This window comes from Lepidochelys kempii, chromosome 2 (assembly GCF_965140265.1).
Source record: "Lepidochelys kempii isolate rLepKem1 chromosome 2, rLepKem1.hap2, whole genome shotgun sequence".
NCBI lineage: Eukaryota > Metazoa > Chordata > Testudines > Cheloniidae > Lepidochelys > Lepidochelys kempii.
In genome coordinates, this window is record NC_133257.1 from 234,422,882 (window position 1) to 234,440,838 (window position 17,957).

Consider the following 17,957-nt stretch of genomic DNA (forward strand, 5'->3'; position numbering starts at 1 on the left):
TCAAAGGCTTTTTGAAAGTCCAAGTATACTATATTGACTGGATCACCCTTGTCCACATTTGTTGACCCCCTCAAGATATCTGATAGATTGGTGAGACATGATTTCCATTTACAAAAGACTCTTCCCAAACAAATCATGTTAATCAATTTGTCTCATAACTCTGTTCTTTATTATAATTTCAACGAATTTTCCTGATATGGAAGATAGGCTTACTGGCCTGTAGGTGCCAGGATCACGCCTGGAGCCTTTAAAAAACCAAACCCCCCCCCCCAAAACCAACCCCAAAAAACCAAAAAAAACCCCAACAACCCATCATCAGTGTTACATTAGCTGTCTTCCAGTCATCTGGCACTGATATGTTACATACCACAGTTGGAAGTTCTGCAATTTCATATTTGAGTTTCTTCAAAACTCTTGGGTGAATACCATTAGGTCCTGGTCACTCACTACTGTGTAAAAATTTATTTATTTGTTCCAAAACCCCCTCTACTAACACCTCAATTTGGGACAATTCCTCAGATTTGTCACTTAAAAAAATGGCTCAGGTGTGGGAATCTCCCTCATACTCTCTCTGTAGTGAATCACTTTTGTATCTTTCTAATTCTTGCTTTTGGATTTGCTTGGCTTCATAATCTAAGTCTATTACTAGGCTTTTGCAGTGTTAGAAGGTCCAAATAGCTTCCAATAAAAACAAAACATTAAAAAACAATCGCATAGTTGTTTTTACATACCGTTTGATTGAGGGATGCCTGGTTAAATGATGCTGCCTGACGGTACAAAGCATGTCTAAGAAACATCTCATCCTTAATGGCATGCAGGCTGAAAAAAAGGGTGTTAAATTCAAAATGTAAACATATATATGTTATAGTGTAGGATGTCATTGCGGATAATTAGGATTGATGAATTCGTTAAAATATATCTCTATATATCTTGCATTAGAAACTTTCCATTTCCCTTTAGATTACACATGACGCTGTGAAGGATCCTATGATACTATATGTTAAGGTATTTTAATTATGCAAATAAGAACATTTGTGAATATGGTAGCTCTCTTTGGCAAGACTTGAGGACCTTAACATATACAACAAAAAACAAGCAAGCAAAATAAAAGCTATGATTAAGGGCTTGTCTCCATAGAGAATTAGTGTGTGGCAATCCACTGTGTGCATCTACAGTGTATGAACATGCTGTGCAATAGCTTGCTATGGAGACAAGCCCTAAACATCCTGCCCTCCCATAAGATGATCAGAGCCAACACAGAGTACAGAAAATACTTTAAAAAAAATGAAAACAGAGAGAGAAAAGAAAAGATAGAGTTAAAAATGGAAAAATGTAAAGAAAAACTTTTGTGCATCTTCTATTTTTAAAATATGGTACTTCTTTTTAATACAACAGAAGGAATATGAAGACATATCTTACTTAAATGACTATATGACTTATGATGTTTGCTGTACTTGCAGAGAGAACTGAAATAATGGGATGTGACATTCTGCTAACCCCTCTCACATGCTATGACAAATACATCTTTTTACTGACCATCAAAAAAGAATTCTCATGAGTGTTCCTTTTACAAGCCTCAGGCTTAACAATAAAGCAAGCACGCAGAAGAGAATGAGAGCAAAAAGTCAATAAATATTCAGCAATCAGTTGTGCGTATTGCTAGATATATACACTAAATGTATTGATACAATACCATACCCTGTGGAGTTGAAAAATCCGTGAGGAACAGAACATATCCACAGCTTTAAAATATCAGCCATTTATAAATCTATTGTAATTTTATCTCGTAGCCTCTCCCAAGGCTATTTAAGGGCAGTGCCCCCTCTGTCTCTTCCCCACCCCACCTCTTCCCGCCCCCTTTGCCCCATCCCTTGAGCACGCCCCGCCCTCTCCCTCCCCCCGCCCGCAAAGCACCTCCTGCACATGACTGAATAGCTAATCTGCGGTGGGTGGGAGATGCTGGGAGGGTGGGGGAGGAGCTGATCAGTGAGGCTGCTGGTGGGTGGAGGCACTGGGGGAGAAGGGGAGGAGCTGATCCACAGGGCTGCTGAGCACCCACTATGTTTTTTCCGTGGGTGCTCCAGCCCCAGAGCACCCACAGAGACAACACCTATGTGTAGAAGTGAGGGAGCCTGTCCCCAAATGGAGGAGACATGGTTGGGAAGTTTACAACTGGAATGCTGCCCTTGATAGGAGAGTCAAATTGTCTGCTTGCCTAAAGCTGATGGATGACATGCTGGCTGGTGAACCAGATGGCCTTCTCCTCTGTGATTTGTGTCCCTTCCTAGAGAAGTCTTGCTGTCTAGCAGTATAAGATGCTGAAAGTACCACTGGGAGAGGTATTTCTGCTGCTGTTGCAGACTTCTATAATGGTGCCTCTTTAGTGCTGAGTTATAAGCCCCCAGTGAATTTAAAGTAGTTTGAGTCCTGTGAAAGGGTTGGGACTCACCACCGCAGTACCTCCTGCTGGCACGTCTGGGAATTAGCTCCGACCTCTGCAGGGCACCCTCTGCTGGTGGTGTCCCATCTGTCTCTCGCCCTGCTGGCGTCTGGACCCGCGATGCTCCTCACTCGGCAGCGTCCTCTTCAGGACACTGCCCTCCAGCAGTGCCCACTGCTCTGGTCTAACCCGCTTCCGGGGATTTGGTGTTATCAGCAGTCCACCATCTGCACCTGCCATAGTGGCCGGCTGCAGCCTCTGAGTCTAGCCCCTTCATCGCAGGGGCCAGCCACAGCCTGGATCAGGCCATGCTCCTCTTCAGCCAGGCATAGTACAAGGGAGAAGGGGGAGACCCAGGCCCACCCGCTACTCTGGGTCCTGAACCAGGGACCCTCTAGTGGCAGCTTCTCTGCCCTCCTTCTCTCCCCTTACCCTGCTATTGTCCTTGGGCCGCTTCCCCTTCGGCCCTATACACTTGCCCGGCCCTTGGTAGCTAGGCCGGCAGCCTGGGGTTTTCCTTGGCCAGAGCTTCCCAGCTCTTTCTACCCTTCCCCAGCACTGCTCTGTCCAAGGTGCTACCTTTCAGCTTAAAGAAAAGGAGTACTTGTGGCACCTTAGGGTATGTCTACACTACGAAATTAGGTCGAATTTATAGAAGTCGTTTTTTTAGAAATCGGTTTTATATATTCAAGTGTGTGTGTCCCCACAGAAAATGCTCTAAGTGCATTAAGTGCATTAACTCGGCGGAGCGCTTCCACAGTACCGAGGCAAGCGTCGACTTCCGGAGCGTTGCACTGTGGGTAGCTATCCCACAGTTCCCGCAGTCTCTGCTGCCCATTGGAATTCTGGGTTGAGATCCCAATGCCTGATGGGGCTAAAACATTGTCGCGGGTGGTTCTGGGTACATATCGTCAGGCCCCCGTTCCCTCCCTCCCCCCGTGAAAGCAAGGGCAGACAATCATTTCGCGCCTTTTTTCCTGAGTTACCTGTGCAGACGCCATACCATGGCAAGCATGGAGCCCGCTCAGGTAACCGTCACCCTATGTCTCCTGGGTGCTGGCAGACGCGGTACGGCTTTGCTGCACAGTAGCAGCAACCCATTGCCTTCTGGCAGCAGACGGTGCAATACGACTGGTAGTCGTCCTCGTCGTGTCCGAGGTGCTCCTGGCCACGTCGGCTGGGAGCGCCTGGGCAGACATGGGCGCAGGGACTAAATTTGGAGTGACTTGACCAGGTCATTCTCTTTAGTCCTGCAGTCCTATTGAACCGTCTTATGGTGAGCGGGCAGGCGATACGGACTGCTAGCAGTCGTACTGTACCATCTTCTGCCAAGCAGCCATGAGATGTGGATGGCATGCAGTCCTTCTGCACCGTCTGCTGCCAGCCAAAGATGTAAAAGATAGATGGAGTGGGTCAGAACAAGAAATAGACCAGATTTGTTTTGTACTCATTTGCCTCCTCCCCTGTCTAGATCACACTGCAGTCACTCACAGAGAAGGTGCAGCAAGGTAAATCTAGCCATGTATCAATCAGAGGCCAGGCTAACCTCCTTGTTCCAATAACAACGATAACTTAGGTGCACCATTTCTTATTGGAACCCTCCGTGCAGTCCTGCCTGAAATACTCCTTGATGTACAGGCACACCCTTTGTTGATTTTAGCTCCCTGAAGCCAACCCTGTAAGCCGTGTCGTCAGTCGCCCCTCCCTCCATCAGAGCAACGGCAGACAATCGTTCCGCGCCTTCTTTCTGTGCGGACGCCATACCAAGGCAAGCATGGAGGCCGCTGAGCTCATTTTGGCAATTAGGAGCAAATTAAACACCACACGCATTATCCAGCAGTATATGCAGCACCAGAACATGGCAACGCGATACCGGGCGAGGAGGCGACGTCAGCGCGGTCCCGTGAGTGATCAGGACATGGACACAGATTTCTCTGAAAGCATGGGCCCTGACAATGCATGCATCATGGTGCTAATGGGGCAGGTTCATGCTGTGGAACGCCGATCCTGGGCTCGGGAAACAAGCACAGACTGGTGGGACCGCATAGTGTTGCAGGTCTGGGACGATTCCCAGTGGCTGCGAAACTTTCGCATGCGTAAGGGCACTTTCATGGAACTTTGTGACTTGCTTTCCCCTGCCCTGAAGCGCATGAATACCAGGATGAGAGCAGCCCTCACAGTTGAGAAGCGAGTGGCGATAGCCCTGTGGAAGCTTGCAACGCCAGACAGCTACCGGTCAGTTGGGAATCAATTTGGAGTGGGCAAATCTACTGTGGGGGCTGCTGTTATGCAAGTAGCTCACGCAATCAAAGATCTGCTGATATCAAGGGTAGTGACCCTGGGAAATGTGCAGGTCATAGTGGATGGCTTTGCTGCAATGGGATTCCCTAACTGTGGTGGGGCTATAGACGGAACCCATATCCCTATCTTGGCACCGGAGCACCAAGCCGCCGAGTACATAAACCGCAAGGGGTACTTTTCAATAGTGCTGCAAGCTCTGGTGGATCACAAGGGACGTTTCACCAACATCGTGGGATGGCCGGGAAAGGTCCATGATGCTCGCATCTTCAGGAACTCTGGTCTGTTTCAAAAGCTGCAGGAAGGGACTTTATTCCCAGACCAGAAAATAACTGTTGGGGATGTTGAAATGCCTATATGTATCCTTGGGGACCCAGCCTACCCCTTAATGCCATGGCTCATGAAGCCGTACACAGGCAGCCTGGACAGTAGTCAGGAGCTGTTCAACTACAGGCTGAGCAAGTGCAGAATGGTGGTAGAGTGTGCATTTGGACGTTTAAAGGCGCGCTGGCGCAGTTTACTGACTCGCTTAGACCTCAGCGAAACCAATATTCCCACTGTTATTACTGGTTGCTGTGTGCTCCACAATATCTGTGAGAGTAAGGGGGAGACATTTATGGCGGGGTGGGAGGCTGAGGCAAATCGCCTAGCTGCTGGTTACGCGCAGCCAGACACCAGGGCGGTTAGAAGAGCACAGGAGGGCGTGGTACGCATCAGAGAAGCTTTGAAAACCAGTTTCATGACTGGCCAGGCTACGGTGTGAAAGTTCTGTTTGTTTCTCCTTGATGAAACCCCCCGCCCCTTGGTTCACTCTACTTCCCTGTAAGCTAACCACCCTCCCCTCCTCCCTTTAATCACCGCTTGCAGAGGCAATAAAGTCATTACTGCTTCACAGTCATGCATTCGTTATTCATTCATCACACAAATAGGGAGATGACTACCAAGGTATCCCAGGAGGGGTGGTGGAGGAGGGAAGGAAAATGCCACACAGCACTTTAAGCACAGCACTTTAAAAGTTTACAACTTTAAAATTTATTGAATGACAGCCTTCTTTTTTTTGGGCAATCCTCTGTGGTGGAGTGGCTGGTTGGCCGGAGGCCCCCCCACCGCGTTCTTGGGCATCTGGGTGTGGAGGCTATGGAACTTGGGGAGGAGGGCGGTTGGTTACAGAGGGGCAGCAGTGGCAGTCTGTGCTCCAGCTGCCTTTGCTGCAGCTCAACCATACACTGGAGCATACTGGTTTGGTCCTGCAGCAGCCTCAGCATTGAATCCTGCCTCCTCTCATCACGCTGCCGCCACATTTGAGCTTCAGCCCTGTCTTCAGCCCGCCACTTACTCTCTTCAGCCCTCCACCTCTCCTCCCGGTCATTTTGTGCTTTCCTGCACTCTGACATTATTTGCCTCCACGCATTCGTCTGTGCTCTGTCAGTGTGGGAGGACAGCATGAGCTCGGAGAACATTTCATCGCGAGTGCGTTTTTTTTTCTTTCTAAGCTTCACTAGCCTCTGGGAAGGAGAAGATCCTGTGATCATTGAAACACATGCAGCTGGTGGAGAAAAAAAAAGGGACAGCGGTATTTAAAAAGACACATTTTATAAAACAGTCGCTACACTCTTTCAGGGTAAACCTTGCTGTTAACATTACATACATAGCACATGTGCTTTCGTTACAAGGTCGCATTTTGCCTCCTCCCACCGCGTGACTACCCCCTCAACCTTCCCCCCTCCCTGTGGCTAACAGCGGGGAACATTTCTGTTTAGCCACAGGCAAACAGCCCAGCAGGAATGGGCTCCTCTGAGTGTCCCCTGAAGAAAAGCACTCTATTTCAACCAGGTGACCATGAATTATATCTCACTCTCCTGAGGATAACACAGAGAGATAAAGAACGGATTTTGGTTGAATGCCAGCAAACATACACTGCAATGCTTTGTTCTACAGTGATTCCCGAGTACGTGTTACTGGCCTGGAGTGGTAAAGTGTCCTACCATGAAGGACGAAATAAGGCTGCCCTCCCCAGAAACCTTTTGCAAAGGCTTTAGGACTACATCTAGGAGAACCGCAAATGCCAGGGCAAAGTAATCCTTTCACATGCTTGCTTTTAAACCATGTATAGCATTTTAAAAGGTACACTCACCAGAGGTCCCTTCTCCGCCTGCTGGGTCCAGGTGTTAGCCTTGGGTGGGTTCGGGGGGTACTGGCTCCAGGTCTAGGGTGAGAAACAGTTCCTGGCTGTCGGGAAAACCGGTTTCTCCGCTTGCTTGCTGTGAGCTATCTACAACCTCCTCCTCATCATCATCTTCTTCGTCCCCAAAACCTGCTTCCGTATTGCCTCCATCTCCATTGAAGGAGTCAAACAACACGGCTGGGGTAGTGGTGGCTGAACCCCCTAAAATGGCATGCAGCTCATCAGAGAAGCGGCATGATTTGGGCTCTGACCCGGAGCGGCCGTTCGCCTCTCTGGTTTTCTGGTAGGCTTGCCTCAGCTCCTTCAGTTTCACGCGGCACTGCTTCGGGTCCCTGTTATGGCCTCTGTCCTTCATGCCCTGGGAGATTTTCACAAAGGTTTTGGCATTTCGAAAACTGGAACGGAGTTCTGATAGCACGGATTCCTCTCCCCAAACAGCGATCAGATCCCGTACCTCCCGTTCGGTCCATGCTGGAGCTCTTTTGCGATTCTGGGACTCCATCATGGTCACCTGTGCTGATGAGCTCTGCATGGTCACCTGCAGCTTGCCACGCTGGCCAAACAGGAAATGAGATTCAAAAGTTTGCGGTTCTTTTCCTGTCTACCTGGCCAGTGCATCTGAGTTGAGAGTGCTGTCCAGAGCGGTCAGAATGGAGCACTCTGGGATAGCTCCCGGAGGCCAATACCATCGAATTGTGTCCACAGTACCCCAAATTCGAGCCGGGAACGTCGATTTAAGCGCTAATCCACTTGTCAGGGGTGGAGTAAGGAAATCGATTTTAAGAGCCCTTTAAGTCGAAATAAAGGGCTTCACTGTGTGGACGGGTGCAGGTTTAAATCGATTTAACGCTGCTAAATTCAACCTAAAGTCCTAGTGTAGACCAGGGCTTAGAGACTAACCAATTTATTTGAGCATAAGCTTTCGTGAGCTACAGCTCACTTCAGCTCACGAAAGCTTATGCTCAAATAAATTGGTTAGTCTCTAAGGTGCCACAAGTACTCCTTTTCTTTTTGAGAATACAGACTAACACGGCTGTTACTCTGAAACCTTTCAGCTTAGGAGCCAGTCCTCCTCCCTTGACCACCAGGGAGAGACTACCCTGCTCTTTGCTAGGCAGCTTTTATATAGGGCCTATGCTGGCCCCGATTGGCTGCCTCTCCCCCTGCCCTGATTGGCTCTCCTCAGGCCTTCTCTGATTGGCTGCTGCGGGTCTGCACAGCCTCTCTGGTCTGGTTCAGCCCTTCTTTTCACGGGGTGGGGCACTACCGCACCACAAGTCCTTAAAATAATGTGATGTTTCAAGAGTTTTTTCAGAAAACAAAAACTGATCATCAAAAGGTAAGTCCTGTATGCTTTGTTGGACTTCAGGAGCTACACCAGATTTCTGTAACCACAAAGCTCTTCTTATTGTTACAGCTAAGGCCATAATCTTGCAGGAGGCATCCACTATGTCCAGTGCTGATTACAGTGATGTCTTTGCCACTAGATGGCCTTCTGCAATGAAAGCCTTAAAACTGTTCCCTGAAGGATTCTGACAACTCATGTGTAAATTTGGGCATAGCCTCCCAATTTACAAAGTCATATTTTGATAACAGCACCTGCTAATTAGCAATGTGCATTTGTAAAGACAAAATTGAATAAATTTTCCTTTCCATTAAATGTAACATTTTAGACTTCTTGTCTTTAGGTGTTTACTTCTATCTCCCCGCATGTAACCGCTCAACTGTCACCATTATGACAAGAGAGGGTTAGGGGCTGAATGTGAGTAGATACACTCATAACCCTGCAGAGGGTTCACACTACCACTTTTCAGTATGCTATACTATTGACAGTAAGGAAGCTGGTATATACCACAAAACCTTTGTGGGTTCCAAAAGCACTTCATTCCTAGGGAGAGCTTCCCTCCCAGGAGTCAATGACTGGACACTGTCTACCAAAGCTGTAGCCACTAACCTCAGGAGATCTTGATATGACTTAAAGTCCTCAGACACAGGAGAAGATGAATCCAATATAGTGGAATCATCTGATGAAGAAGGAAGCCGGTCCAATGGAATTTGCTGTGACTTGCTAATGCAGTAAAGGCTCAGACTGTATCAGCTCAGGAGGACCAATATCAGTATGCATCTCCAGCCTCAGTGGGTTGGGAAATAGCAGGAAGGTTGTGTGACCGTGCTCTGGAATAAGCCCAGAATTCGGACCTTGAAGATCAAGGAACATCCTAAGTGTTCCATGAAGACCACTGGGGGAAATGATATGGCACTGGTGCCTGGTAGGTACTGGGGAACCCTTATCTCTACTGCAAGAATGGTGCTGGTCCTGATACTGATGGTTAAAGCAAATACAAATTTTGTGTCCACGCAGGGGTCTGCAGCACACACTCATCTGAATGGAGCGGCTGTCACCCCGCCCTCAGACTCCAGCTTGGCTCTCTGAATCACGCAGCAGTGGGCTGTGATATGTGACAAAAGCCCGCTGGGCATTCTGGGAGTTGTCCCAAGCTTGCTCAGACAGAGGTAAACTACAATTCCCAGAAGAGAGTGTGACTTTTGCACCTGGTACCTGGATGGAGAAGGAAAGGCAGAGGATGACTCTGAGCTAGGAGACACGGCACTTCCCACATAGTCCAATGCAAATGGAGGAGGCACCCCTCGTGGAGGCATCACATGTCCCAGCTCATCTGAAGCCCAGTACGGGGGCCACACTGGTATTTACAGATGCATTACAGCCAGTGCTTTGACTACGAGTAGTGCCATTGAGGGAGAACTAACACTTGGTGCTGGAAAAGGCATTGGTATCGAAGTAGGGGACGGTACTGCCTCTGCAGATCTGGTCCATACCGGGCCTGTAGACACTGAAATTGTCTCTGGTGCCAAAGAAGGAAACAGTACCAACAACAGACCCCTTGGTGCTGATACGGATTCTGGGGCCACAGACAATACCAGCACAGTCGAGGACTCAAAGGCGAGTCTGGAAAAGAGAAGCAGCGTAAATCTGCTGCTCCTTGAAAAGCTTGTAGGGTCAATATGGTGAGTGCTGAGACTGACTATGTCGGTATCAGATTCAATGGCCACCACACAGACAGTACAGGAGTCAATGGTACAGTGCTGGAATGATCCCATCTTGGTACTGGAGACTGGACAGACAGCCCCACTCTACCTTGAGCACTCGAGGAATCCTGGTGCTGCCCAGTACTCCTCTTAGGTGAGGAAGACTCTTTTCAAGCTTTGGTCAGTCAGTGTTATGAGCCCTCTTTCTCAGGGAAGGAGATCAAGAAGAACAGTTTCTTCCCCTCGGAAAAGAGTCAAAGTCTGGCTGCATAACAGCAACGTGTGGCAGCACCAAAGCCCTCTGAGGAGGTCGGTGATTTGAGGAGGATCCTGACACTGATGTGGGCTTCACAGTTTGCTCTATAAGGTGCTGCTTGAGGCATAATTCTCTAGCCATCTGCATTCTCTTTTTGAAGGATTTACAAATGGAGCACTTTTCCTTAATATGTCCCTATCCCAAGCACAACAAGCACCAAGTATGGGGACCGCTTTTCGGGATAGCTACCCCAAGAGGGACAGTGTTTGAAACCTGGCGAAGGCATAATGCCAAGGAAAATCTTTCTATTAAAATGACTAAACTAATCAACTACTAAGAGTACTGCTAACTCTAATTAGTTAACTATATTAAAAAAAAAAGAGATGGAAACCTCAGACAACAAAAGCATGAGGTAAGATATCATACAGAATGCTCTGACTCCAGCTGCATGCAGTGGAAAGGAACTGAGGGGGGTCAGAGTGGTGCTGCCCTTAAATAGCCGGGAGAGGGGTTACAAGGGCATGTGCACCTGCTAGACAAAGTTCTCTGGCTCCGGTATGCTGGGCATGCACACACCTGAGTGGAATATATGTCTGCAACCACCTGAAGAACTACTAGCTAATTTCTCAAAGTCCAGTTTAAATGAGGTAATCTGAACAGCCACAATATTTTTCCATTTTCTTTAAAAAGAAGGAAAATATGCTATAGACGAGCCTACTGATGAAGGGAGGCCTAAAAGAGATGAAAAATGGTAGTTTAAGAGAACAGAACTTCATATAAGGGTAATTACTTCCTCTGCATTCTGTCTTTCTATGTCTGTCTCTTTGATTGCAAGCACTTTGGACCAGGGATGGTCTTGATTTTTTGTTGATTTATGCAGTGCTGAGCACATTTTCAGCTCTTCGCAATTAATAATACAACAACAACAATACAACATCTTGAGAAAGTTATTGACAAATGATAGTAGTCTTAACTCAAAACGTAAATGCTATTTTTATTTAGATATAAATCTTCCATATCCCTCATTATTTAAGAATTAGTGTGTTACGGTGATGGGAAAGGAATACTAGTTTGTCTGGAATCTTAGGAAAAGAGACTTTTTCAAGCTTTTCAGGCTGAGGTTCTCAAATACGTGCTTGTCAAAGATGGGCATTTGCTTCCTGACCACTGTTCTCTGTTTGATCTGATGCAAGGATTTTCACATGCCAGCTGTAATGTTAACAGGACCTCTCATTACAGAAAACTTTTCACAAGACATTTAGACAAAATGCCCAAGATAATAATAGCTTTGGCTGATCAAAAAATTTAACTCTAGAAACAGTCATATCAATTAATGCAAATATAACCCCCCCACCTCCTGGGTGTGGTATTCTGTCCCACCTAGTGGTACCAAGACCACATAAGGCTTTGTCTACACTACACAGCTTTTAGCGACATGGCTGTCGCCACAACCATGCCGCTAAAAGTCGTGCAATGTAGCGGCTATTTGTCGGCTCTCCTGCCGTCAAAAAACTTCCACCCCCAAAGAGCGGTGTTTGTGCTGTCGGCAGGAGAGAGCTCCTGCCGACAACACACTGTTCACATTGGCACTTGTTGCAGCAAAACTTTTGTCTTGGGGGGGTTAACAACTCTGAAAGACAAAAGTTCTGTCATTCAATTGCCGGTGGAGGGTGGGGGGAGGGAGGGAGAGAGCTTTTAGCTCAAGCAGTAGAGGCTCATGCATTTAGCTCTATAGATCCCAGGTTCGATCTCATTTACTGACGACCGGGGTCTGTCGGTTTTACAAGTGGGGGCTTGTCCTGGCTTTCAGCTCGGAAGTCTCTGAAGCTCGGGATGCGCTTCCTCAGCTAGGGGAAGTTTGTAACCCACACACCTCCTGGATGTGGTGCATTGTCCCCTCTAGTGGTAATGAGGCCCTTTAGAGATTAATGAGTCTACTTTACAGCCTTAGCTAACAGCCATATAGCTTTTAGCTTATGCACAAGAGGCTCATGCACAAAGCTCCACAGGTTCCAGATTTGATCCTGTCCGCCAACGACCGGGATCTGTCGACGTTACACAAAGAATCCTAGAAGCAATGCATATGGAAAGGCTCATGGATATGTCTACACTGCAATATAAGCCCAGGGTTTCAACTCAGGTTCAACCCTAACCTCCCCTATCTGTATGTACACACATTATGCTAAGTCAAGGCTCAGAACCACGATCCCCCAGGGGTGGAGGATCTGAGCCTGAGTCAAGCCAGGACCCACGGTTCAAGTTCTATTACTTTGCAGTGTAGATGCAGCACAACTGGACTCGTACTCTGGAGGTCTTCCAAAAGTATTGCACAATTCGATGGGCTGACTTTCTTTGTCCTCTGGACAATCACATTTGGTGGACAGTCAAGTTTTCCCATACTGTACCACAAACAAAGGGCTAGAGTGGCCACATTTAGGGAGGGTGTTAGGAAGTCTGGGATATGGGGGTTTGGACTCAGGCCCCCGTAGTGCAGCGTAGACTCTGGAGCCCCAGGTTGGGACCCAGGGTTCAACAATTCCTGGGGTTACAATGAGTGTAGATGCTCAAGTCCTGGGTTAACAAAAACAGAGTCTGCTAACTGAAGTTCTACTAACCATGGGGTTACATTGCAGTGTAGATATATCCAATTAGATCAAGCACCAGAACCACAATTCAAGGTGGTTAGAATGACTGTTAATTACACTGTAAACTTGGCATCTTTAAGGAGTCCACGGTCTTTCCAGATGTATTTACGAACTTGCTAAAAAGGTAGCACCTGTTTTGCTAATTTGAGGCGCTTATGTCAATTTCCACAGAGCATTATTAAAGGTAACAATTCCAAACTAGATAACAGGTGGCACCATTGGAAGCTTTTGGTCACAGATTAATTTAGAATTACCAGCTTTTTATTGGCTTTCTTTTTAGAACTGTGGAAATCTTCAGGCAGAATCTCACAGCTGCTAAAATATTTGATTTCCACCATATCAGGAACTAAATCCAGTTAGACGTGGTCCCTCATATCTGACCAGTTCTGGAGTTTGACTGAACAGATAACTGCCATTATTAGCAGAAGGAGAAATGTAAATATTGTCTCATCCATTATGAGGGCATGGTATATCTATAAGAACAGTAATGTTAAATGAGCAAATTAAACAAGACACAAGCAGTGCTAACTTGATCACTTTTTGCTAAGATTTATAAAACCACAAATAGGAACTCTGAATTATGGCAGAGTGAGATGGTTCAAGTTAGCCATAAATTGTGTCTTGTCTCATTTAACTATTTAAATATTTAACCTTTTCTGAATATAAAGTAACTAGTTGTTTGTTTGTTTTTCTGATGTTTCAAATTACAAGTTTAGATTATTAAACTTACCCAGTAGTTTAATTTGTCTTTTCTTATATGTGAAATGTTTTGGTTTAGATCTTTTTTTTTTGCACGGTATGTCTTAGGTGATTAGTAATGGGATATAGGGCTAGACTCGCAAAGGAGATAGGCACCTGCCACTTTAGGCAAGTAAATCCCAGAATCAGGCACCGCTGATATACACAAATACCTGCTCAGCTGCTGCTGAATCCTGCAGGAACCTAAATTTTTGCAGTAAAAAAGTTTCCCAGTTGCCTATGTTCCTCCCTCTGGGCATACACAGTGCTGCTTCAGTCTAGACATCCAGACAGCTAAGGCCAAGTGTGATGCAAGAACCAGGGGAAGATAGCATTCCTCTGCTCAACTCGCCTGTGGGGCTCAGTCCAGTAGCTAAGCTCTAATCAAGCTTATTGGATTGGGCCCTGCACACAAATGGTTGGGGGTTTGAGGGGAGAAGGACCTCCCACATAACTTTTAGCCCAGTGGTTAGGGCACTCAGCTGGGATGTGGCAGACTCCTGGTTAAGTCCCCCCTTTGCCTGAAGGGGAGAAGGGATTTGTTACTTCTCAGGTGAGTGCCCTAACCACTGGGCCATGGGATATTCTGATATGGGGCTCCCTCAATATCTCCTGTTGAAACTGTTCTTCTGTGTATACATATTTAAAGAGTCATTGGGGGGAGAGAGAGACAAACAGACAAACAAACATGAGAATGGCCCTCACCCAGGATGTAGGAGACCCAGGTTCCAACCCCCTAATGATTCTCATTATTTATCCACAGTGGAGCAAATTCACTAGGAGAGATTGAAGGAACTCAGTGGTTAGAGCATTCACCTAAGAGATGGCAGACTCCTGTTCAAATCCCCTCTTCTCAGGCAGAGGAGAGACTGGATCCAGGGGTCTCCCACATCTCCTGTGAGTGCCCTGATTGCTGGACTAAAAGTTATGACTGAGCTCCTCCGTACCTCCCTCCCTCCCCAGCCCCAGCAGCACCTGACTTCAGGAGAGAGTTCACAGCTGAGAATTCCAAGCAGTAGGCACCAAACTCCCTGAGATGGGTGTGGCTGAGGGCAAACCCCTCTGCTTAGCATCTCCCATTAGTTAGTTTAGATGGCTCTCCATCTAGCATGCTGGTTTTTGTGAATCCCTCCCTTCCATTGTATGGGCAGCCTGAGTACCTAACTCAGTCTTTGTGACCCCCAGTGATATTCTAGGGGCCTAAGTCCCTTTGTCAATCTAGCCCATACAGTCATCTGTTCCAAAATCACCAGTCAGATTCTAGCCCCAGGTCAATAGTGGCTGAAAGACAATTCTATCTAATAGCTATTTGATAGCCTATAGGAAATAAATTGTTAGTCTTAGTAGAATTCCTAGCGTACAAGTGTCCACATCACAAAAAACACCATCACAATTGATGCTAACTGGCACCTTTCATGGCAATCTTAGAAGAAAGGCCAAAAGTGTGAGTTTGCCTTGCTGTCCTCTATTTATGTCTGTAAATGAACAGAGGACATCAATCTCCTATACTCTCAAAGTGGTAACTTTCATGAGCACTAAAGTCACTTAAAAAGGAAAAGTGCTAACAATTAATTTTTAATTAAATTGATGGAAAAAGTTGAAAAAATAGAATAAAAAGTATAAATTTAAAAGGGCTTACACGCAATACATTCTAAATATTTGGCAGGCACTTTATCCATGGGGCCACACAGTCTGACCAATATCTATAAAATTGACAGATATTATTTTCGCCACAAGAGGGCTCTCATATTTTACATTTATATGCAGTAGAAACATGAGAATAATAAAAAAATATAATTTATAAAAATAACTTAAATGCAAACTCAAGCTTGTGTGCTCTTCAGGTAGTCACTACAGCTGGTCGGAAATTTCATAATGAATCTGTTTTTTTCAAAAACTGACAGTTTGTCAAAACTGAAACTATCAGTTTTGACTTAAAAAATATCAAGAAAAAAGTTCCTAAACTGTCAAAATGAAAAAATCTGGTTTCTGGTTCTCAACAAACTTTTTGTTTTGAAATTTAAGCTAATTAAACCGAATAAAAGTTTTTCAAATAAGTCAAAACCAAAATGAAAAGTTCTGAAATTATCAAAATGAAAGGTTTTAACTACCCTCCCACCCCCACAAAGAATTGGTTTTCTATTTCACATGTATTTTCAAGGTTTCAAATTTTGATCCAGATTCAAGGTGGGAAAAACTTTGAACTCTTGAAAATATTAATGTGATGGGAAAACCATTTCCTGCCATACTCTAGTAGTCAAATTTTCATGGAAAAAACCCCAGTTTATTATGCACAGTGCTTCCATAATATATTGGAAAAAAATCAGGAAAAACAAGAATTTTTCTGTATTCTGGTTACATACCTCTCTGTAAACAGAATATCTGTCAAAATGAATCTATTTTTATGGTGTTACCGTGATTAGATATGTACAAAACCACACATTCACCTCTAACTTTAGCAGGCTCAACTTTTAAAAGCACTTAGTGTTACTATTAAGAGAATACATTACATTTTTCATCAAGTTAGATCTCCTATAGTTTATAATGATGCTAGTACTTTTTTTCTAATATGGTTCATATATTACAGTAATGGGGAGCCATATAAGTAGCTAAGCTCACGAAAGCTTATGCTCAAATAAATTGGTTAGTCTCTAAGGTGCCACAAGTACTCCTTTTCTTTTTGTGAATACAGACTAACACGGCTGTTACTCTGAAACATATAATTGTGACTGCCACTCATTGGAGCAATGAAATGCAATGCAAGAAGTCTTCCCAAACATTTTTAGTCAGGTTTGGTTTTTTGTGCGTCTTTATCTGATGATACTATCAGATGTGCGTAGAAGGATAACCACCCACACCTTACGCTAGGCAACTCTGTACACTTCACTACATGGCAGCACCAGAAGGTCCAGTGTGGAGGGTACTAACATGAGACTTTTGCAGTTGCAGAGGTGGCAGAGTGAAGGGAAGAGAGAAGCTTCGAGAAGATGGGTAGAACAGAGGAGAAGATTGGCTGAGGGAAAGAGATGCAGAAGGACTGGGAAGGAGTAAAAGGATCAAAAGGAAAAGACAAGGAAAAAAGAGGAAGAATATGATCCTTGAAGGAGAGAGAAAAAGTAGTGAAGGATAATGATCTAAGAGGACTGAAGGGAGATGAGAATAAAGGAAGAAAACTGGAAAAGAAGAACAGTAGAGAGGGGAGAGAAAAGAAACAGAAAAAGGAGAAAAGGAGTACTTGTGGCACCTTAGAGACTAACCAATTTATTTGAGCATAAGCTTTCGTGAGCTACAGCTCACTTCATCGGATGCATACTGTGGAAACTGCAAAAGACATTATATACACAGAGACCATGAAACAATACCTCCTCATGGTCTTCTGCAGTTTCCACAGTATGCATCCGATGAAGTGAGCTGTAGCTCACGAAAGCTTATGCTCAAATAAATTGGTTAGTCTCTAAGGTGCCACAAGTACTCCTTTTCTTTTTGCGAATACAGACTAACACGGCTGTTACTCTGAGAAAAAGGAGAAAAATATGAATAATATAGGGGCCTATTGTAGCATGATATAAAAGGACTTTAACAAAAAAACACTCACCAACCCTCTGTGTAAAGGAGTTTGGATCAGAGGATCAATGTGCTGAAGTGAATGGCATGTGAACATAGGAAGAATTCTTAAAATAGTGTATACTCAAATTTGCTACTGACAAAATAATGATAATCTTTACATGCAATTTTAAAATTACTTCTGTGACATGCATAATGAATTTATTATATAATATTCTGTGTATACGTAATCTTATGAATACTGGAAACATGAAAAAAATAGTAGTTTCCGTCAGTGAAAAAAACAAACAGCATTAGTTAATATGGGTATGATTACTAGGCACACTCACTTAATTGGGATGAACAGCCACCAGTTTCATGTGATGTATTTAATAGGCTTAAAACAAATCGGAATTCGTGAGTTCATTCTGAGATCCTCTGCCAGATAACAGATAGGTGGTAAACTGGTAAATATCTACTTTTGAACGATTTTTTTCAATTACACCACAGTGACTACACATACACAGCATTTAGTGTATTCATTATGCATATCATAGAGGTATATTTTTCAAAACTGTACATTAAAAGCATGACCCTCAGTTGTGTCATTAAGAGATTTGTGTGTGAATCATTTTGAATTTTTTCTCCATATTATATGCTATTCGCTTTCTTTACACTGGTATCATTTCACTGGGACATTTAAAATTCAGCAGCATTTATTTATACTTAGAATAGAAAATAACATTTTTAATAAAGTAGTGGGAGAACCGGTGGTAAATGTTGGGATTTTAATGGCAACAACTT

At 44.9% G+C, this 17,957-nt stretch overlaps 2 protein-coding genes across 11 annotated transcripts in view; both read right to left on the bottom strand.

The window, feature by feature from the left end:
* Nucleotides 1–17,957, bottom strand: part of C2H10orf67 (chromosome 2 C10orf67 homolog) — a 154,525-nt gene that overhangs the window by 44,583 nt on the left and 91,985 nt on the right. For all 10 annotated transcript variants that reach the window (XR_012157581.1, XR_012157577.1, XR_012157579.1 and 7 more), the window contains one exon: nt 732–819. Coding sequence is in view for 5 of the 10 variants with exons in the window: in XM_073334241.1 (XP_073190342.1) it covers nt 732–819 (88 nt within the window). In the remaining 5 variants the exon portion in view is untranslated. The remainder of the gene's footprint in view (nt 1–731; nt 820–17,957) is intronic.
* Nucleotides 5,539–17,001, bottom strand: LOC140907700 (myb/SANT-like DNA-binding domain-containing protein 7). Its single transcript, XM_073334243.1, has 3 exons — nt 16,973–17,001; nt 6,873–7,476; nt 5,539–6,284 (listed from the first exon to the last, which is right to left on the bottom strand). The coding sequence occupies exon 2, from the start codon at nt 7,453–7,455 to the stop codon at nt 6,907–6,909; it is 549 nt and encodes a 182-aa protein (XP_073190344.1). The 5' UTR covers nt 7,456–7,476; nt 16,973–17,001; the 3' UTR covers nt 5,539–6,284; nt 6,873–6,906.